Source organism: Trichosurus vulpecula, chromosome 4, assembly GCF_011100635.1.
Source record: "Trichosurus vulpecula isolate mTriVul1 chromosome 4, mTriVul1.pri, whole genome shotgun sequence".
Classification (NCBI taxonomy): Eukaryota; Metazoa; Chordata; class Mammalia; order Diprotodontia; family Phalangeridae; genus Trichosurus; species Trichosurus vulpecula.
Window position 1 is genome coordinate 173,149,277 of NC_050576.1, and position 24,069 is coordinate 173,173,345.

Consider the following 24,069-nt stretch of genomic DNA (forward strand, 5'->3'; position numbering starts at 1 on the left):
GGATTAAGAATAATTTCAGGATTAAAGGTAAAACCTGCAGAAGCAAAAAAAAAGCAAAGAAGGAAAAGAAAAAAATAGGCCACAAAAATACATTGGCAATATCTACACTCTATCTTCCAAATCATTACCCTGAGTCCACTTTGCTCTGTGAGACAATGCTAGTGGCTTTCTACTCTCCAGACATTTTCCTGAACTCTTCACAGATTCTTGGAGACAGTATCCATGTCCTTGAAGGTAACCAAAACCATGTATGTCTGTGGCTGGTTGTCAGATAATAGATCCCTTGTAGGCACAAAGTTGTTGAATAAGCCACTGCCAATACATCTTGGGGGCCATGAAGGCAGAAAGCCACCTGTCTCCATTCCAGGGTTTATTGTGAATATTTCTGAGAAGGATGAGCTTGAGAAGGAGCACTCCACAAAACAAAGTTATTCTTGGACCTTTAGAATGGAAACTTGGTTTCTCACCTGTAGCTGAGCTGTGGCTGTGAGCATCTTCTGCCTGGCCTGCAGCGCTGTGGATGAGGACATGGAAATAGGTACAGTTTGTCGCAACCACCGGATATCTTCCCACATACAAGATAACTGCAAAACAGGTCACGGAGTTATTTTCTGAATTTTAATTAACATCCTCTCCCCACCCTACCCCATTTTTATTTATTCATTCTGGCTAGTGTGTGGCTCAAGTTTTGCATCAAATTGATGAAAGGGAAATTAAACTTGACCCAGAATGGGTTCTGGGTGTTCTACAGAAATTTTGATTTCTATCTAGTTGCAAAAGGGTGTGAATACTGATAAGACAATCAGATCCATTGTGTAGATAAAAATGACTTCATCTGGATCCTTGCCAGGCTTATGATTTGAGTAGTGGGGTCAAGGGAAAAAAGTGTTAGATGTGGAGTTAGGGAAACTGAGTCTGAATCCTAACTCAGCCACTCACTATCGGTATGCCTAGGAGCAAGACACTTAACCTTTCTGGGTCTCAGTTTTCTCACTTGTAAAATGAAGGAATTGGATTAGATGCCTCTGAGGTCCTTTTCTTCTCTAAGTCTAGGAATCCAATTGGCTTGCTTTGAAAATTTAAAGCGAAGGCATTATTTGGTAGCTTTTTCTTGAAACATGAATATATTATGGTTGGAAACAGGGGCATGCTGGTAAAATATTTAACAACTTCTTTCTGGAAAAAGATGACATACTTTTAAATTTAATTTGCATTATTCACATTTTTCTCCCTCACCCTCTTAAGTCTAGACAATCATCAAAACAATAAATTAAGTTCTGATTTGTAGCAATTGTAGATTTCCAAGTAAAGTGCTAAAAATTTAACAGCTAGCTCTCAGCAGCCATTCTGAGCTGACTCCAACATACCTACGTTTGAAAGGATCCTAGATCAGGTAGTTCAACCACCTCATTTTACTGATGAAAAGGTGGAGGTTCAGAGAGGGGTTGTGATGTCCAGCTAGTCAGTTGTAAAGCTGGGGCTAAGGCCTCGGTATCCTAACTCTTGAATTCAAGTTCTAGCAAAAGTGTCTCCTAAAAGAAGCCTTTACTGATTCCCTGAATACTAATGCCTTCCTTCTATTGATTATCTCCAATTTATCCTATGTTTAACTTGCTTGTACATGATTGCTTGCATGTTAGACTGTGAAGTCCTTGGGAGCAGAGACTGTTTTTTTACCTTTCTTTATATCCCCAGAACTTAGCACAGTGCCTGGCACATAGAAGGTGATTAATAAGCTTGCTGACTGAGTGAGTGGTTTCCCTTTGGAAAATTGAAATGTGGAACCCAAGAACAATGGTCAAGGACTTTTTTTTACTTCACTGAAATTGCTCCTCCTCCAAACTCAGGATGCACAGACAATGATATATTTTTGGGTGAAAGTATGAAATAAAACCCCAGTATACCTTTGTGAACCACAGAAAATCTTGAGTAATGGAACTGGAGTGAGAATCATCGATTTCAACAATTGGTATTTGATCTTCATTGGTGACTAACATATTATCTTTATAATAAAATATAACAGCTATATAGAGTCCCCTAGAAAGAAAGAAAAAAAGCAAAATAAAACATCATCCTTAATCTTCTCTGCTTTCACTAACTCTGAATCAGGGAAATATTTTTGCAAAGGCCAAATTCAATATAATTATATGTGCTTATGATTCCTGCTAGGTATTTCCAACACTCTAGGGAGAACTAGTTGGAGAAATTACCATCTTCTCCAAACATTGAGAAGAATGAACTTACTACTCTTGGGAGTGAGAGGAGTCACTGAGGGTAGAAAGTTTCATTTTGCTGCTCCCAAACCAGTGGATTCCTGGGAAGGCAAGATTATGGGTTACGGTGTTTCCTAGAAGCAATACTTAGAACGCACCGTTTTAAGGTCTTCACAAACTTGTTTGAGGAATGGAATAGATGTTTCAGGCTCCTCGAGACTGACTGCTTGCGTCCTGTGTTCTGTGATTTTGAACTTTCTGAAACACAAGAAATGGAAATAAACAAAACCAAACCTATGGTAGCATTTCAGTTGGTCAGAATAACACTAAGGGTAGAAAATATTCTCCCTTCATTATTCCTGCTCCTCACTGTCATTTGGGGTGGGGGTCGGGGGGGGATTGTTGTCATTATCCTTTCCTCTTTTCTCCGCTCTTAGTGGACTCTGCTCTGGACCCTTTCACCTAGGCTATTTCAATAGCCAGTCCTAACTGGCTAATTCCCTAATTCCAGCCTTTCCTCTTTCCAATCTATTCTCCATACAGATGTCAGATTGTTATTCCTAAAGCATAGGCCTGACCACATCATTTCCTTGCCCAATCAATGTCAGTTATTGCCTCTAGGGTAAAATTTAGTGTCCTCACTTTGGCATTTAAGCCCTCTACAAGACTCCAACCCATTTTCCCAGCCTTATAAATTATTATTTATAACCCCAAAGGAAATCATTAGAAAACCTTTATGTTACACATTTTACATCAATGATTTATGTGTGAAGTGGGGTACCCTGATTTTTCAATGTTCACTTTTCAGTACTGGAAAAGCCCTCCTTTAATTATTCTCTGATTTTCATTTTAGTTTGCTAAATATATGAGAGTCAATAGTGGATTGAGAGCTAGCCTTAGAGCCTGGAAGACCTGGGTCCAAGTGTCACTTCTGATATATACTGGTTGTGTGATCCTGGGTAAGTAACTTAACCTCTCAGGGCTCTAGGTAACTCTCCAAGATTCTAAGTTAAGAGGAGGTGCTGACCTTCGTTGGTGGTGGGAATTTCTTCATTAAGGAATTTTCTATAATATCTATCTATATTCCCTTGCTAAATATATCCCAGCACAATGTTGACAGTACCTGATAGTCCATTGTTCCAGGAAGGCCACTGGTAAAGAAGTACAGTACACCAAATCCAAAAGCTGACCTATTCATTTCAAACGTGAACAAGACACCCTATAAACTCTTCATACTTAGAATGATAATAATTGTGAGCTTTTATATATCACTTTAAGATTTACAAAGTGCTTTAAAAATACTATCTCATATTATCTTTACAACATCTCCTGGGAGTAGGTGCTATTAATATCCTATTTTACAGATGAGGAAACTGAGGCAGACAATGCTTAAGTGATTTGCCCAGGGTCACACAGTTAGCAAATGTATGAGACTGGATTTGACCTTAGGTCTTCTTAGCTTCATTTACAGTGTTCTATTATGCCACCTCACTGCCTTAACTGGAAGGTATATATGAACAAGAAAGTGTTTGATTGCTCTTGGTTCAAGATCATCACACACTTTAGGTGCCGCCTCATGGAGCTGGTATCTGCTATCACTGTGTCCGCCAGATACCGGCTCAAATATTGTAAGATTACCCAGGGATTAAGGTGTGTATGAGGGTTGAGGGGCAGACAAAATGGTGTCCTTCATGATAATGCATTTAGTTATTTGTGTTAGCTCACGCACTTTCTGTTCCAGTCAAACTGGCCTACTAACCCTTCCCTGTGAATGTCATCCCATCTCCTACTTTCATGCCTTTGCAAAGTGGTCCACCTTGTCTGGAGCACATAACCAAAGCTCTTCAGGGAGACCTTGAGAATATCCTTGTATCACATCCTCTGACCTCTGTATGAGCACTTGCCTTGTGTGAGTACTCCATAAAATAGTCTTTTAGGAAAATATACGTTTGGCATTTGAACAATGTGGCCAGCCCATTGGAGTTGCGCTCTCCGTGGCAGAGTTTGAATTCTTGGCAGTCCAGCTCAAGAAAAGCCTTCAGTGTCCAGTACCTTTTCCTGCCAGGTGATCTTCAGAATCTTTCTAAGACAATTCCAATGGAAGCGATTCAGTTTCCTGGCATGTGGTGATGGTAGACTGTCCAGGTTTCATAGGAATACAACAATGAAATCATCACTATAGCTCTGTAGACCCTCAGTTTGGTAGTCAGTCTAATAACACCTCTTTTCTTCCACACTTTCCTTTGGAGCCTCCCAAACATTGAGCCAGCTCTGGCAATGTGCACCTCAAGCCATCATCTCTGTGTACATCCCTGGAATGTATATTACCAAGGCAAGTGAACTTATTAATAGCATTCAAAATTTCTCCATTTTCTGTAACCTACGGTTCCATATATGGACAGTACGGTGTTGGCCGATGGAGAAGTCTGCTTTCTTGGTATTAATTGTCAGGACAAATCAGCACATGTGACAGAGGACTGATCCACACTCGGTTGCATCCCAGCCTCAGAGGCCGCAGAGAGTGCACAATCATCTATGAACAAAAGCTGTGCACCAGCCCTCCCTCCACTTTCACTTTGGCTCATGGCTTTTCAAGTTCAATAATTTACCATTAATAGCTGACCTTGATGCCATTTTCATACTCCTTGAATGCATCTGACAACATTGCTGAAAACATCATGCTAAAAAGCTTGGGAGCAAGCACGTAGCCCTGCTTCACTCCACTGATGACTGGGAAAACACAAGAGCATCATCCTTTATCCAGAATCTGTGCAAGCATGCCATCATGGAACTGATGTACAATACTGACAAACTTCTCTGGGCAACCAAATTTTGCATAATCTTCCACAAGTCCTCGTGACCGACAGTATCAAAAGCCTTGGTTACATTGATGAATGTTGCATACAGACCTCTGCTCTGCTCCTGGCGTTTCTCCTAGAGTTGTTGGGCAGCAAACACCATGTCGAGCGTTCCTTGGTCCTTTCTGAAGCCGCACGGGCTTTCAGGTTAGATGACCATCTTCCAGGTGAAATATCAGCCTATTAAAGAGGACTCTGACAAGAATCTGGCTGGCAATGACTAAGAGAGAGAACCCCCACCCCTCCCGTGACTGATATTTTAATACAGTGGATGACAAACGACAAATGTTGAATCCCTCCTCCAAAGAAGTGGGGGGAGGGTGCTTGATAGGCTAGAATGAAAAGTCCGATCTGACAGGGTAAAATTTAATAGGCGTTAATGTCAAATTGGGTTAATAAAAAAAAGTCACCTTCATGAATACAGGATGGGGCAAGCATGGTGAGATAATAGTTGGTAAGAAAAAACGATACCAGACTTTTAGAGTATCGTGCATTCAATATATGCCCATAGGGTAGGCTCTGAACAAACTTTCCAACAAATACTCAAACAAGCTTATTTAGAAAATATATTCAGCCCCACCCCCAGGGTAATAACCACTCTCATAAAAACCAAACATTCTTGATTATTAACACTAAGAAGGGATGTGCCCATTAACTTTTACGGTATGATACTGACACTATCGTAATTGACCCATATTGTGTTGATTTCGTGTATATTGCAGCCACTGCGTATATTGCTGTGCTACCATTACTCTGGATCACATCCTATAAGTCACTCCACATTTCTCTGAATTCTTTATATTTCATTGTGTTTCTAAATCTTCTCTAAAGAATTCTCCATAGCAGCTGCTTAAGGACACTCCCATTCACAGAGACAAAGTGCTTATATACAAAATCTCTGAACTGTGTATATGTGTGGGTAAAGGCAATGTTAAGCTTAAAAGTGGTAATTTTAGGACAAGTAAAGGGAAACATTACTTCATACACTGGGTAGTAAATTTAACTCATTTTTTTTTCCCTCAAGACGTGATAAAGGATGAAAGTAGAAAGGTTTACCTTAACTCACAGATGAATGAATGAATGGTAAACATTTATTTACTCCTTGCCATGTGCCAGATACTGAGCTCTAAATGCTGGGGATAAGAATACAAAATTGAGACAGTCCTTGCCTCAAGGAGCATACGTTCTAATGGGGAAACCAACATGTATATCCATAATAAGTTATTAAGGAAGAAAACAAGTGTTTATTAAGTACCTACTATGTGCCAGACATTGCGCTAAGTGCTTTACAGATATTATCTCATTTAACCTTCAAGACAACCCCGAGAAGCAGATGCTATTATTATTATCCTTATTTTACAGAGGATAAAACTGAGGCAGACAGAAGTTAAGTGACTTGCCCAGGGTCACATAGCTAGTAAGTATTTGAGGCCAAATTTGAACGCAAGTCTTCCTGACTCCAGGTCCAGCATTCTATCCACTGGGACATCTAGCTGCCTTATTAAGGAATATGAGCTTGTTAGGTTCTTCTCTTGAACCTTTTGAGATTGACGTGATGGATGACCTCTAACTAAAGTTCTTTTCTGACGCCTCAGAGTAGACATGGAAGTGACCCCAGGGTCTCGAAGGGGTTGCTAGTGGAACACTCATTTGCTGGCGGGTCATAACAACCTAGAATGGCTTTGAGTTTAGGCCTAGCGAGAAGTGGTTATCAGAGGACTTAGCCTAACACAGTTCACAAGAAGCTTTTCATCAAAGCCGAATTGCTATACGAAATATATTTTTGCTGACAACTACTTTTATAAGTTAACAAAGTGTAACTTGAGGTTCAAGTAAGTTCTGCCCCTGACATATAGTGGCTATGTGACCCTGGGTAAGTCAGTTAACATCTCAGAGCTCTAGTCAACTTTCTAAGGCTATAAGCTTCAGAGAAAGTGCTGACCAGAAAATCCCCACAACAAGGACATCACAGCTCTAGTGACTACTCATGAAACTAGTCACTAAGGCACTGATGAAATCACAGATCTTTTCAAATATTTAACTAAGCTTTCCCACAAATTGTCTCTGCGTCACTGTCAGAGCCAGAATATTGGGCTGTGACCGTGGGTGAGTAACCCAGAGGAGCAATATTTTATGTTTTGATATGTAAAGTTTGGAGCATGGAAGGCTGAGCCAAACAATTAATATCCATGATAGGCTTTAAGAGTCTGCTGGCTGAGGATCCCAAATAGCAAAGTGGAATCCAAATGATGTCACAGCCTTCCCCTTGGACTTGACCACGTTGCTTGGCGCAGAACACTGCCACCAATTAGAAACACAGCCAAATCTCAAGACAATCGCTTTTCACCAAAGAGCAGCAAACAATGACTTGTGGATGGAGCAGACTTGGCCACCCCCATCTTTGACAGCCCAAAGGACTGAGACATGGTTGTAATTTGTTCCTGTAGGATTGTGTCATGGAGATAATGAGTGACTCTGTGGATTGTAATTCTCTAGCTTGTAAATGGATGACTTGGACTTCATTCGACCATGATGGCTGCTTGTGATGTTAACTCTTAAGCCAAAGTTCAGAACTCACCTGAGTTCCTTATACATGCTATGTGGATTTATAGGGGTGCGTGCGTGTGTGTGTGCGTGTGTGTCTGTGTAGGAGCTGGTAGAGTTGGGATATTTTTATTGTTCCTTTTGAACCAGGGGCATTCTGAGAACTCAGAAGACACCCTATACCTATGGCTAGGACATGCCTTACCTCCACCAAATTCTGATGAGAATAACAGTACATAGCATTTATAGAGAGCACTTGAAGGTTTACGACACACTTGATGTACGTCCTATCAGCTGAGTATCATGACAGCCCTGGGAGGTCGGTGCTACTATTATCCGCATTTTATAGATGGAGAAACTGAATTTCATAGAGATCAAGCAACTTGCCCAGGGTCATATAGCTAGTAAGTACTGGGGGTATGATTTGAATTCAGGTCTTCCTTACTTCAAGTATAGTGCTCTATGAATTGAAGAGACACCCCGTTCTTCACTTGGGTGAGTACATTTAAATATTGTTATGACATTTCTGGATTTGTGACTTTTTAGGGTCCTCTGTGTCTGATACCAAAAAAAATGGTAAACAGAATATAAGCGCCTCACGAACAGGGAACATTTTTAAAAATTTTGTCTTTGTCTCCCTAGCATCTAGTCAGAGCCTTGTAATTAATTGACAAGCATTTGTTGAACCAACTATGCCTAACGAAGGAAGAACGCATTTATTAAATACCTACTATGTGCCAGGCACTGTGTAAGTGCTTTACAATTACTATCTCATTTTATCCTCATAACAACCCAGCAAGGTAGGTGCTATTATGGCCTCCATTCTACATTTAAGGAAACTGAGGCAGAGAGTGGTTAAATAACCTGCTGCCCAAGTTCACATAGATAATGAGTGTCTGGGACCAGATCTGAGCTCAGACCTTCTAGACTCCAGGCCCTGTGCTCTATGTATACTCCTGGAAATATAAAGAAAAAATTACAAAGTCCCTATTCTCAATGAGCTTATGCTGTATCACGGGAGACAACACATACACATATGAATATATATGTATATATACACATATACAAATATATATAGATATGCATGAAACAAGCCCAAAGTGGTAGAAATGGGAGCATCAGGAAATGCCCATTGTAGGAGTTAGTTTTTGAAGCTGAACTGAGGATGAAGGAAACTAGGAATTCTATGAGACAGAGTTGAGAGAGCTGTGAGTTCCAGGCATGGTGGAGAGCCTGTAACGAGGTTCATGTAGTCAACATTTAATCAGTGCTTGTGGAATTGAATTAATGATAAAGCCTGGCGTTTGTATAACCTTCTATGGTTGGCAGAATAATTCTTTGTCCCTTTTCTCATTTGATTCTCAAAACGATTTTGAGAGTCAGTCAGTCCATCAGTCAACATACCTTTGAGCACCTACTAAGCACCAGGCTCCGGAAACAAAGAAAGGCAAAACCAATTCCTACCCATGAGGAATTCGCAGTCAGATAGGGGAGACGTACCTATTGAGCGGATGAGAAAACTGAAGCTCAGAGACTGACTTGTTCAAAGTCTTATAGCCAGCTAGTGATGGAAGTCACAACTTGAACTCAGCTCTTCAGACCCAATCGGGAGTGTGCTGGTGCCAGTTTGAACTGACTTAGAATTAATTCAGTGTGAGCATTTACATTTTGAAAATCAACAAATGTTACAAATCAGAGCCTCATTTATTATTTTGTTGATTGTCTAGACTTAAGAAAGTGATGGAGAAATGTTGATAATTTAGATTAAACTTAAAAGTATATTGTAGGTACATTTGTTTTATTCAGAGAGTCACTTGTTAAATATTTACCAGCATACTTCTGCCTCTGATTGAGTACTCATTGAGAGGTGGGGGCCATATCCAATCGTCCTGATCTATATCTAGCCACTGGACCCAGATGGCTCCAGAGGACAAAGTGAGGCTGGTGACCTTGCATGGCCCTTCCTCACTTAAATCTGATTCACTTGCAAGTCATGGCATCACCTTCCTGGTGTCATTCTCTTTGAGAATGAAAGACAAAAAACAACATTGAGAGGCAGAGTGGTAGGATCCAAGTCTTTCTTCTGATACCTAACTGGTTCTATGGCCATGGGCAGGTCATTTCATCTTGGAATTAGTCTGAGTCTGAGATTAGGAGGAGTTTGTGATTTCTCACTTATAAAATGGAGATAACATGGACATTATCTACCTCTGAGACTTATGAGGCTCCAACGAAAGGATGTAGAACACGAATTTTGGAAACCTCACAGCACAATATCAACGTGAATTCATGTTTCTTTTCACTGCACCAGGAGCAAACGATCCTTACCCTATCCTCCTGAAATCACGAGGGAGAGTCACAGAGAATTAGCAGGTCTGGCTCTCGTCTATAGGAAGTCATTCATTCTCACCCCTCTGTTGTGTTATCTGGTTTTAGAATGTTATACATCTAGATATGTCCAGTGCATTTCAAGGCTTAATAGGTCTCCTTGTTGGGAGTTTTTTTCACAGATCATGCCTCAGATAGCAGGATGACAACAACAACAACCACCACAACCACAACAGCTACCACTCATATAGCATGTATTATGTGCCAGGACTATGTGAATCACTTTACAAATATTCTCATTTGATCCTCTGGGAGACTGGTGATATTATTATCCCCATTTTAGAGGTTAAGTGACTTTCCCTAGGTCACACCGTTAGTGAGTGTCTGAGACTAAATTTGAATTCAGCTCTTCTTGACTCCAGGTCCAGTGGTCTATCCAATGTGCCACCTAGCTTCCTGGAACGGGCAGGGTCCTCAGAGGCTAACGAGTCCAACTCCAATGTCTTGTAGATGAGTAAATTGAGGTTCAGAACAGCTAAGTGGCTTGCCTAAGGTTATGCAGGGACCTAAATCCTTACTGCTTAGGCTTATACTGCCTACTTCCTACTGGGAGAAGGATCCACAAAGGAAAAGTTGAGTGGGAAGAGCAGATTCATTAGTTCACTCCTGATTATCCATGATTAAGGGGTTACAGGGAGACAAAGGTTCATCAAATTCCATATACAATTTTACTTATGATTAGAGTCAATACTATTCCTCTTTTGTAGAGATGAAAGTCTTTATTGAAATTCCCCAAAGTGATTACAGGGCAGCTAGGTTGCTCAGTGGATAGAGCACCAGGCCTGAAATCAGGAGGAGCTGAATTCAGACCTGACCTCAGACACTTACCAGCTGTGTGACTTGGGGAAAGTCACTTAACCCTGTTTGCCTCAGTTTCCTCATCTGTAAAATGAACTGGAGAAGGAAACGGCAAGCTATTCCAAGTATCTTTGCCAAGAAAATCCCCAAAAGGGTCATGGAGAGTTGGACACAACCAAAAAATGACTAAACAAGAACAAACAAAACTGCTTACAAGTAATCAAGCTTGATCTGGTTTGGTTATACCCCTTTTTTTCTTTGCTTAACTTATGATAAACAGTGAGCACAGTAATAATGCTGAAGCACGTCAAATCCCTCTCCTGCTCCCAGCCTCAGTTTACCCCTTTATAAAATGAGAAGGTTGGGCTAAAAGCTCTCTCTTAAGTCTTACGGTTTTGTGATTCTATGAGAAGCAGCCGGCAACAGCAGGGAGGAATTCTTATATATGTTAGAGGCTTTATAATACAGTGGAAAGAAAACTTGACTTAAGAGTCCAAATATCTGGGATTAAATCTTGATATTTAATAGTCATGGACCCATGGAAAAATTGTTGTGTCTCTCAAGTCATCCACAAAATAATACTTTGTACTATGTACCTCACAGAACAATTCTGAGGAAAGTTTTTATAAACTATGAAGCAACCTGTGGATCTAAATTGTGGTTATGATTATTAGGTGGCTCTCTCCCATTTATATAGCATCTTATAGCAACAATGCTTTGGCACACATGTCTTGATCTGATCCTCACTGCGTGAAGTGAGCTGCATTCTATTTAGGGCAGAGAAACTGGGACTTTACCCCAGGCAACTGAGTTTAAAGGGCACCAAATTTAGACTTACTGAGGACACTTATAGTCCCTTCGGAGGCTTAGGAAATGCAGAGCTTAGTACCTGGTTAGCAGGGATAGTTTGCACTCTTCCCCTGCCCTACCCCATGTTATCATAGGTTTTGAGTCCTGGATGGAGTTTATCCTACTTGCCTCAGGCACAGGAACACCTAGTTATAGTCCAGGAGGTAAGGCAGGGTGGTGTTGCTCCTTCTCTATGCCATTTGGTTTCTTTTTCTTTCTTTGTTTTTTAATTTTATTTTTAATTTATGGGATAAAACAAGCATTTCCATAACACAATACAGTAAAAAGATGATCACATACGAAACTATAAATCTACTGTGTACAACTCGCTATTCCTTTCAAAATTTTGGGACCTCCTGGCCCAGAGGTAACTGTTTCTCTTTGGAACAGCAACCCTGAAGGTCTTCCCCTTCCAACTTGATTTTTTTTCCTTTTTTTCTAATTAAAGAGGCCATCCCTTGACTCACTTCTTAAAGGGGCCTATTCACTGAATGGGCATTACCTCACTCTAAGAGAGTGAAAAGGCCTTAGTCTAAATGGGCCAGGGTCTCCCATTGCATCCTGGGTTATCTCCAGTTATCCTGATGAATATCAGGTCATTAGACCCAGATGGCTCTGGAGGAGAAAGTGAGGCTGGTGACCTTGCACAGCCCTTCTTCACTCGAATCGAAGTCAACTGCAAGTCATGTCATCAGTTCCCTGATGTCACGGTCCTCTCCGAGAACGAAGGACAAGCACACAACAACAACAACAATAAAATTATCTTGTAAATTCCACCCCCCTTTCCATGGCTACCATTAGACACAAATATATATATATATATATATATATATATATATATATATATATATATATATATGTATATATGTATACACACACATACACAAAGATACTGGAGCATTTGCTATTTTCTTCTTCATTTATCTCATTTTACAGATGAGGAACTGAGGCAAACAGGTCAAGTGACTTGCCCAGGGCCGTGCAACTAAGTGTCTGAGGTAGGATTTGAATTCACAAAGATGAGTCTTCCTGACTCTGGGCTTGGCACTCTACCCACCGTGCCACCTAGCTACCTTCCAGGCAGGGGAGGTTTTCATTTTTCCCATTTTATATCAGCATAGTTAAATGACTTGCCCAAGGTCATATGGTTATTAATTGGCAGAAAGAGGGCTTTCTGACTCCTAGGCTGGTATTCTTTCCTCATTGTAGAAGGGGGTCTCTATAATTCACAGATTGGTTCATGAATCTCTGTATACCTAGGTCATGAGATCCTAGGTTGATAAACTTGAAGGAAAGCACCTTACAGGTCATAGAGTCCAACCTCTCATTTTCCAGATAAGAAAACTGGTGAAGAGAGAGATGAAGTGTATTCTGTTCAGTTATGGAGCCCATACACAGCTGCCTGTGGTCCTGGATGCTCGGGGCTGAGCCCTCTGTCCACTGTTGACTCTCAGACCTCTTCTGAGTACACTGATGTTGACTGAGGCCCTGCTTATGAAAAGATAATCATTTGGGGGTGGGCAAAGACTGTTTCCAGTCGGAGCTGGGATGTCAGAATGCATTTGTTGCCGTGACTATCCTGCGACGATATAGAGTTTTTGCTAATCTTTGGTCTGCCTTGTTTGTATTTGATCTAAAGTCAGTGAACATTCTTTGGTTTCAGCCATGGATTTCAGAGCATGGCCCTGCTGCTGCTGCTGAGCTCCCCTCAGTTGAGAGTGCCATGGGTGATAGAGCATGGAAGATGAAAATGTTATGGCAGCTTGATTCCTCCAAATAAAGCTAAGTGCTTCTGCCACGAATCATTACCCATATTGGAAACCTGACCTGATCCCATCTGAGCAGCCCATCAAGAGAAAGACCTTACTCAAAGCCTCCTTAGCTAGAAGAGAACACTGACTTTGGAGACAGGAGAACATAGTTCTAATTCTGCTTCTCTCAGTTAGCTTCAAGTAGCTGGGTGGTACAGCGGGTAGAGTGAGGGACTTGGAGTCACAAAGTTGTTGCTGTTGAGTCATTTCAGTTGTGTCTGACTCTTGGTGACCCCATTTGGGGTTTTCTCGGCAATGATACTGGAGTGGTTTGCCACTTCTCCAGTTCACTTTACAAATGAGGAAACTGAGGCAAACAGTGACTCATCTAGGGTCACATGAATAGTCAGTATCTGAGGTCAAATTTGAACTCAGGTCTTTCTATCTCCAGGTCTGGCACTCTATCTACTGTACCACTTCGATGCCTGGAGTCAGGAAGACTTGAGTTCAAATCTAGCCTCAGACATTTATTAATTGTGTGACCTTGGGCAAGTCACATAACCATTCTGAGGCTCAGTTTGCTTATCCATAAAATGGGGATAATAACAGAACCTCTTCCCAGGGTTGCTGTGAGAATAAAGTGAGAAAATATTAAAAAAGTACTTCATGAACCTTAAAGCCTTATGTAAACACCAGGTATTATTAGCTATTATTACTTGCTACCTATGTGAACTTGAGCAAGTCATTTAACCTCAGTGGGCCTCAGATTTTTCTATAAAATGGAAAGCATTGGATTCCTGAGAATTCTTAAACCTTTTTTTTTTCTCCCAGTCCCCCTTAATTCTAGTGCCTTCCCTCTGTTGGTTATTTCCAATTCATCCTGTCTATAGCTCAATCATATATAGTTGTATGCATATTTTCTCCCCTGTTAGACTGTGAAATTCTTGAGAGCAGAGACCACTTTTTGCTTTACTTTGTATCCCCAGTACTTAGCACAGCATTAGGTATATAGTAGGTGCTTAATATTTATTGACAGATTTTTTTCTGTCATGGATCGTTATGTCAGCGTACTGAAGCCTATGGATCCCTTCTCAGAATAAAACTGTTATTAGCATTCATAATGGAAAGAAATGTTCATTTCAGTGAAAATAAAGATGTAATTTCCCCACCTCCTCCAAGTTCACAGACTGATTCCCTGAAATTCACCCACAGATCCCTTGTGCATCCATGGACCCCAGGTTAAGAACCCCTGGACTAGATACCTTCTGAGGTCCCTTTGATCTTAATTCCTATGAATTATGAAATCCCAAGGTATAGGTTGGCCCTGCAGTTCACAGATTCAAGCTATGTTTATCATTGACTGGAGGCATGTTTAGGGTGAATCTCAAAGTCAATATTTCTGTCCAGTTGGTGGAGAGGCAGGAGAGACAATCCACTGGTAAAGCTCCCAACAAAGACACCAGGGAACTGCTTTGGGATGTGGCAAATTTCTCTCATTTCTTCCTCAGCCATTACTCCTGTGTATTCTGTGTGTACCCCAAGCCCCTAGACTCCACTGATGATTTCTGCAGGAGACACATTCAACAGGGAGGAATCTTAAAGCATTTGCTTTTTTTCCCTTCTCTTTCTGTGCTTGTTTTTAAATTGTTCCTATGGAGAAAGGGGAGAGACAGAGGGAGGAAAGGAGGGGGTGAAGGAGGAATGGGGGCGGGGAGGAGGCTCATCTTAAGGGTTAAAGCAAGATAGTGCTGTAAAGTGATTCCAGATGTACCAATATTAATATCTTTCTCTCCCTGATGAATGAGAAGGTATGACCCAGTTAGGGAACTGCTAAAATTACAGGCGCCACTGAGACCTCAGCTGATGCCCTACCACACAGATTTTTATCCTTACCCCGGCAACTGTAATGCTGATGAGCAGCCCGGATCTGCTGCAGCAGACGCTCCAAAGCTTCATTCTGTCCCTTGTGTCTGGGCTCTCTGCCGTCATAGTCTTTCCAGTCTATTGAACAAAAGAAACAAACAGAATGAAACATGAGGGAGAAGAGGGAGTTCTCTCCTCACGCTGCTCTGGAAGTAATGATTGTGCTTTTTGCTTGGGGGAAACGATTGGTACAGACCCCAGAACACCTATGGAGTTAGAGGAGTTAATGCCAATGGCTTCCATGGTTGCCATCGCTTAGAGCCCAGCCCTGTCCTACCTATCCTCTGGGGCAAAAAAGTTCTCATCATTGCTTTGGGTTGGGTTCAGTTGTCTTAGGACAGAACAAAATGGGAATGGAAAGCCAAAGGAAAGGATGGAGTCTGGCAGTCCCAATTGCACTCAGACTCCCTATCTTTGTTCCCCCTAGTACCCAAAGCCCTAACCCCATCGCGCAGGGAAAAAAGAAAAGGGCGGGCACGACACAGATGAGATGAAATTCATGTTCCCAATGCTTTTATTGTAGCTTTCACACTTTTGGCCAAATTGAAGTTTCTTTCCAAGGAAAGAGTGCACGTCAGATGCCAAGAAATAGAAATCTACATTTTGCTCTAATGAATGTCTGCTTTCGTTGGCTGGCACAGGAATCCTGTAGAGATTCTGAGCCACCAACCACCCTGTCTGTTCAGGCTCTAAACATACAGTATTAACTTACATGGCAAATTCAAATTGTAGTACCCATCTGAGCAACACCACCCTCTCACCCCCGCCCCCCACCTCTACTCACTCCCTGAAATTTCATTCCATTGGTTTTAATGGAGATCAAAAGTAATAACTCTCACAGGACCAGCATCAATATTTTAATTGTGCTGTCTGGGGCTTCTGATTTTTCAGCGGGTCAGGAGCTCCTATTAATTTCTCTTTCCCCTTTTCCTATCTACTCCCTACCCCTCCAAATTTTGAGTTTATGTTTCAGATGCAGCAAATTTTAAAACAGTCTCTAAAAATGTGATGTGAATTCTAGCTTAAATTCAATGTAGGCATTTAATACCCTAGTCACCAGGCAGACATCCACTTAGTTGGGGACTCTCCATCAATATGGGGCTTTAACAGAAAACATGGGAGGTTACATTACATAAAAATCACCTTCAATAACCAACACTACACCAAATATAATAAAATATAATCCAAGGAGATTCAGTGATTTTTTTTTTGGCTAAGGTAGCTACATAGCTATAGGGAATATAGCTATTTCCTATAGAGATCATAGATCATAGATTTATAGACTTAGAGCTGGAAGGGATATTGGAGGCCATCTAGTCCAGTCTTTTCAGTTCCAAAGCCGAAGAACCAAGGCCCTTTGAAAGATGAAGAGACTTGCCCAAGGTCACATAGGTAATAACAGAGCTGAGACCCAAATCCAGGCCCTGTGAGTCCTATCTGGATCCCTTTCCACCATATCACAGGCACTTAGGAAGATGGAATTTTAGCACATGAAAAGATTGGAACATTGCGAAGGGGAACTGGGCAAAGAGTCAATACCTGTGAGTTCTAACCTTGGCTGGCTTCTAATTAGGTATATAACTTTTGGCAAGTCACTTCTTCTCTGGGTTCTAGTGTTCTCAACAGATCAAGGAGATTGAGAAAGAAAATTACTATTAGAAATACTCAAATTAACTATAAAGGACATATGAAGAAAGATACTATCTGCATCCAGAGAAACAATTGATAAATAGATGTATAGAATAATTTACATATACACACATATGTACATACATATATATACATACGTATGTGTATGTATGTGTATAGATAATACATACATATTATATATATTTGTGTCTAATGGTGGCCATCTCTAGAGTGGGGGAGAAGAAGAAAAAAATTTAAATGATAACTTTATTGTATATTTAAAAAGAATAGCAAGTTGCAAGTAGTAGATTTGCAATTTCTTGGGCAATCATCTTTTTATTATACTATTATTACTCTATATTTTATTGTTATATTATAATATATTGTATTACACAATATGATGTATTGATTATATTATACTGTACTGTACTATGTTATGTTATATTACGTTATACGACATTATATTATACTATTATATTATTTATTGTACTATATTTTTTATTACACTATGTTATGGAAATGCTTGTTTTATTCCATAAATTCAAATTTACAAAAAGAACAGGGGTTTTTAACCTTCTTTTGTCATGGACCCCTTGGGCACTCTGGTAAAGCCTGTGGAGCCCTTTTCAGAAGAATGATTTTAAATGCATAAAACAGAATACATAGGATTAGAAAGGAAACCAATTATATTGAAATACAGTTATCAAAATATTTGTGAAAAATTCCTGGACCCCAGGTTAAGAATGCTTGCTCTAAATGACTTCTAAACCCTTTAAAGATAGCTCTGGAATCTATGATCTTAGAGAAAGTGTACATATATGCATATACTTTAAAGAAGAGGAAACTGAAGTCCAGAGAGATGGAGTGACTTTGACTAGGCCACAGAACGGGTTAGTAGCAGTGACAGGAGTAGAACCCATGTTTCCTGACCATCCAGTTCAGTGCTCTTTCCATTATACAATTCTAGATATTTTTATTTGGTGGCTGGAAATTGGGTTGAAACTTGATGTGGTATGATTTAGGTGTGGCCTATCCTAGTTAGAGGAACAGACCAGATACTCTTTCAAACTTTGTTTTCCTTCCCAAGATACTACTACGTATTAGCTGTTAACTGGAAAGCGAGTGGGGGAATGACAAAGATTTTAGGGAACTGGCTTTGAGATTTTTGAGTAATATTTCCTCATTGTTTCTTTATCCACCTAGAAAAACCTTGGCCTTTGACAGTACTTAGCGCATAGTGAGCCATACATGCTTTTCATTCATTCCCTCATTCAATGATCCTTGACATATGCATAAAGAGAGAAAAATTGCCATTCCTTTCCCATTCTCAAAGGGATGATTTTTCTCCAAAGTCCATTCCATGGTTTTTTTTTAAGTGATAAACCAAATGAAGATAGGCAGCCAATATTGCTTTCTCTGGTCAGACTCCCAGGAGGCTAAATGATCTTATCACCCTATAAAGGCCAAAAAGTTCCATTGCGAAAACCAACGTTCCCCTCAAAGTGTGGAGAGATATGATGCAGCCAGCCCGCTGTGGCAGGGAGCATGGTTACATCAGGAGCCAGCTTCCTCTCATGACTTTTATGATACTTTTATAAAAAAAAAAAGAGGCAAATGCAAAAATAGGAGACCAAAGTGAGTGTTCTACACTATGCCAAGAGTTTTGGAAAGAATGAGTTTTCTCAGAGATGTTTGGAAGCCTTTGACTCCTACATAAAACAGGAGACTTCAGGGATGAGGGAGAAAATTGGAAATATATTACAGAAATCCGTAAACCTGACAAGGAACCGACTCAGTGTGGGAGGAAAAGCCCATATTGTTCTACATAATACAGTTCACTGTTCTTGTAATGAGATACTTACGTTCTAACACAATGCAAAGCTTACATTTGCCTGTGATATTAGGTCTTTCCTGATCATAACTCAGACAAGTCTGTCTGGGTCCTTTTCTCATATTATGGAGGGTACCATATAACATAAGTCTATAAAAACACATTAAGACCTTTTTAAAAAAACAACTAAACACTTTAATAGTGAGCTGGAACATATTACAGAATTTCCAATTACTCTGTCATGTTAGAATACACGATCCCATAATAAATATCGAAATACTGAAAAATCTGATGCTCACAATTTCATGCTCTGTTTCTAAATAGAGCCAGAACTTTTTTAATTGGACCTTCAGAATGATAGGGAATATTCACAGCAATTAGTCTTAAATGATGAGATTTCAGCCTTGCCCATTAGCTAGAAGGACAAAGTTCACTCTCATTGAAAGTTTTCTAGCTTCATTCCTTGGCTGGTCTACAGGGAGAGCAGTCTCCACCCTGTGCAGGGAGACCTTGTTTTAATGGGGTGCCTGGGAGGAATGTGTCTGAAAGAAAGATATATCTCAACCCCAGCACATGGAGCATTCAGAAAACTGAATATCTGATGGGAGAGAAAAATCACTCATGGGAATGTGAAATATACTCTTTCCCATGCTAATTGAGGGTATATTTATCAGAATTTTTTTGCCTGTCTCTTACTGTTCCTCAAGTCATAATATCATAGATTAGGTTTTGAGCCACAGGTACCTTAGAGCCTAGCAGATGAAGAAACTGAGGCCCAGACAGGATAAGTGATTTGCCCAAGTCACATAGCTAATAAGTGGCAGAGCAAGATGTCTTTTTTTATATGTAATGTGGGACTGACCAATAAACTCAGTTCATATGAGCCTGCATAGAATGTCTGTGTCTACCCCAAAGACTTTGTGGGAATTGCATCAGCCATCTGAGTGGGAACATAAAGACTGGGCTTATTGCCGAGTCCCCTATTACATATGAATTTGACAAACATCAATAAACAAGAACATATCAATATACAAAGAAAACAGAAAAAGATGATTGTATATTAACATGAATTTCTAGTACATGGAGCTTGTTTTTAAAAGTATGTCATTAAATCTAATACTTTGATACCTACACAGCTCTGTATGTCTGTGTCCCCTTCTGTACTTCCTTATGCTCTCCTATGTGTATTTTTAAATATTTCATTGACTCTCATTTCTTTCTTTTCTTCCTTTTTTAAAGATCATAACCCCTCACACTCCCCTTCATAACTCTCTCCTCTCCAAAAAAGTTCTCTCATAAAAAATAGCCAAGACTAGTAGACCAAAATAAATCTACATATTTGCATCTGAAAATGTATGTTTCATCTTGTATCTTTAGTCCATCACCTCTCTGATAGTAAGTGGGAATCATGATTTAATATCAGTTTCATCATTACATTGATCAGAGTTCTTAAATCTGCAAAGTTATTTTCCTTTACAACATTGCAGTAATTCCCATGTTTCAATGAATCTCTCTCTTTTGTCATTTCTTATGGCATCATTATATTCCATTATATTCACCTACCATAATTTGCTAAACTATTCCCTAATTGATGGATACCTTCTTTGTTTCTGCTTACATGCTAAGACAAAAGTGCTATGTTTTTTAAATAGGTCCTTTCCTTCTTCTTTTACTCTCTTTGCAGCAAGAAGGGCAGGGGTTGTTAATATGGTTAAGAGTGTTATCACTGGGCCAAAAGGTGTGCACAGTTTAGTGACATTTTGTGTATAGTTCCAAATTTATTTCCAGAATGGTTGGATCACTTTACGTCTTCATCAACAGTACATTAGTGTGCCTGTTTCCTCATTGCCACTTCAACAACTGCCATGGGTGTGAGATGGTGATTCAGCCTGTTTTCACCTAAACCATGATCCAATTACTGATTATTACTCTTTCCTTCGTTCCTTTCCTTTCTTTCTTTCTTTTCTTTCTTTTTCTTTCTTTCTTCCTTCCTTCCTTTCTTTCTCTTTCTTTCTCTTCCTTCCTTCCTTCATTTCTTTGTTTCTTTCTTTCCTTCTTTCTCTCCTTCTTTTTCTTTTTCTTCCTTCCTTCCTTTCTTTTTTTTCTTTCTTTCTTTCTTTCCTTCCTTCCTTTCTTCTTCCCTCCTTCTTTCTTTCTTCCTTCCTCCCTTTCCTCTTTCCTCCCTCCCTTCTTCCCTCCCTTCCTCCTTTCTCTTTTTCTTTCTTTTCTTCTTCTTTCTTTCTTTCCTTCTTTCCTCTTTCTTTCTTTCTTTCTTTCTTTCTTTCTTTCTTTCTTTCTTTCTTTCTTTCTTCCTTCCTTCTTTCCTTTCTTCCTTCCTCCCTCCTCTCTTTCTTTCTTTCTTCCTTCCTTCTTCCTTCCTTCCTCCCTTCCTTCTTTCCTCCCTTTCTTTTTCTTCCTTCCTTCTTTCCTTCCTTCCTTCCTTCCTTTCTTTCTTTCTTTCTTTCTTTCTTTCTTTCTTTCTTTCTTTCTTTCTTTCTTTCTTTCTTTCTTTCTTTCTTTCTTTCTTTCTTTCTTTCTTTCTTTCTTTCTTTCTTTCTTTCTTTCTTTCTCTTTCTTTCTTTCTTTCTTTCTTTCTTTCTTTCTTTCTTTCTTTCTCTTTCTTATCCTTATTTTATGATTCAACTCCAAAGCTGAAGACTGTTTTGTTTGTGACTATCCTCTTTCTGATTCTATCCACCCTTTTGAACCTCACTCCCCTTATGCCCATATATTTCCCTTTTGAACTTAATGTATTTCTACATCAAACTGTGTGTGCATGTGTATGCATGGACATATATATGCATTTGATTCATCTTTGTCTGATTCAGATAAAAATGAAGTTTATGAGGGTCTCACTCCCACCCTTTACTTCCATGCTTGCATTCTCTTGTCAAACACCCCACATATGAGAAACACTAAGTTCCTTCCCCTTCTCCCTCTTTTTTCCTTCCTTATACCTATTCTCTTCCATTTCCCCCCTCTTTTAAAACAAGTGAAATAGAACAAAATCATGTCCAAGCTCTGTGTCTTTCTTAACTCTTTTTATGACCTTTGGAGACAGTGGAATTCTGAAAAGATACTTGTTTCTTCCCCCAGTTAGAATTTAAACACCTTAACCTCATTTAGCTTCATCCAACTGCTATATATATATATATATATATATGTATATATATATACACACACACATATATACATATATATGTATATATATATGTGTGTGTGTGTGTATATACATATATATACACACACACATATATATATATACACATACACACACACATATATATTTATCTAAGTTTTTTTTGTTGCTTCCTTTTTCATGTTTCAAAGATTCTACTCGGCTCTTATTTTTTCATCAGGAATGTCTCAAGGTTTTTTATTCTGTCAAAGTTATTTTTTTCTCTTGTAAGTTTATACTCGGTTTTATAGGGTAAGTTATTCTTGTTTTCAAGCCTTTACCTTTTGGAATATCATACTACAATATTTTCTCTCATTTACTGTCATTGCAGCAAAGTCTTGTATGATCCTAACTGTGGTTCTTTGGTATTTGAAATATTTCTCTCTGGTTACTTGCAGTATTTTTTTTTCCTTTGACTTAAAAGTGTTGAGATTTGACTATGACACCCCTGGTGGTTTTAATTAAGGTTTTCTTTCAAGAAGTGATGGGTGGTTTCTTTCTATCTTTACATTGCCCTTTAATTGTAATAGATGTGAGTAGTTTACTTTTGTGATTTATTGAAATTCAAGTTTTTTTTGCTTGGTCATGGTTTTTAGGGAATCTGATAATTCTTAAATTATCTCTCTTTTACCTATTTTTTCAGGTCTGTTGCTTTTGATAGTGGATGCCTTATGTATGCCTTATGCACTTTTTTTTACTTTTTCCAGTTTTAAAAAACTTTATTCTATTGTTTCTTATTACCTCATGAAATCACTGAGTTGTCTGTTCCATTGTATTTTTCAGAGGCTTTATTAGTTGAGCAGTGTTTTTAACCTGCTATTCTAAACTATTTATTCTCCCCCCAGTTTTTCCCTTGTGAGCTCTAATTTCATTTCCCATTTCTTACGCCATTTCTTCTATCCACCCCGGCATCATTGAAGCAGGGGCATTTTTTTCTCTGAGGCTCTCTAAATACTTTTTGTGGAGTAACTCTTTTCTTCTGGGTTAACTCCTTGGGGTTTTCTTAATCGACAGTATTCTTCATTGTCTTCTATTTCTTTATTCAATTTGTTCCTATCTCCAGGTTCAGTTTCTGGATTGTGACTTTGTGTTAGACTCCATCTCCTCCTTTAGTCTTGGGTTGGGTGTTCAGTCTGTTTCATGTTCGTTTGTTTCTTGTAGGTTTTGGAAGCTGCCACTCATTTTCTCCACAGAGCACAAAATTAAGTAGAGAAATGGCATGTCTCTGGTAAATTAGAAACCTGGAGCTGCTTACCTTGAAAGTCTAGTGCAGGCATTTCTCATTGGGAAACTGGCAAAAGCATGAGTTGGGGATGCTGCAGCCTTAAGATTCTATTCAATAAGAGCCCTTCTTCATTCAATAGCTACTTACTAAGTGTAAGTGCTTCCTATGGGCCAGATACTCTGTTAGGCACTGGCGATTCAAAAAGTAAAAAAAAAAACAACTCTGGAGGCATTTACATTCTACTTGGAGGAAAGAAGACAAATTGAACACAGAAAAGTAAATACAAAATATAATTTTTAAATGGGAATGAGGGAAAGCCCTACCTACCATTGAGGAAAGCTCTTCTGTAGGAGATGGCACTTCATCTGAGCCTTAACTGTTTAGCTTTGTACTCCCTATCATCTGGATGCTGCTGCTGTAGTTCTACATGGGGTGACTGGGTCTGGGCTCTTCCATCTGCTGTGATTACTAGCTTCTGTCTCCTTTCCTGGTAGCCCCATGTGAATGTTGGCCTCACCCCAACACTGTGTCTTTGCCCTTGCACAATTCCCACCCAGGAGCTGGTTACACTTCTCTGCTATGGCTGTGGCTCTGACATGTCCCGATTGGATGTTTGAGAATCACACAGGTCTCAGGCCTCTTGTAAGGCCCTCAGTCCTCGATGTGGTCTGGTCTCCTGTTATTCTTCTGAGTGTTCCCAGGTGTTCACTACCTCACCCCAGCTCCTGGAACAGCGATGAATGGTGGCTTGCTCCATCCCCAGTTGCTGCTCTGACAGGCCAGCATCAAGATTCTATAGGCTTAAGCTCGGTGAGATTGGGCTGTATTTAGGTCCTCTAGCAAGTCCATGGCTCAAGCACCATATATGTAGGTTGTCCCAAA

The 24,069-nt window shown here is 39.7% G+C and overlaps 1 protein-coding gene across 1 annotated transcript in view; it reads right to left on the reverse strand.

Annotated features, from left to right (window-relative positions):
- Window positions 1-24,069, reverse strand: part of ANKFN1 (ankyrin repeat and fibronectin type III domain containing 1) — a 186,037-nt gene that overhangs the window by 60,474 nt on the left and 101,494 nt on the right. Inside the window, 4 exon segments of the mRNA XM_036757943.1 lie at window positions 468-584; window positions 1,905-2,037; window positions 2,372-2,471; window positions 15,295-15,402. Of these exon segments, the coding sequence (XP_036613838.1) occupies window positions 468-584; window positions 1,905-2,037; window positions 2,372-2,471; window positions 15,295-15,402 (458 nt within the window).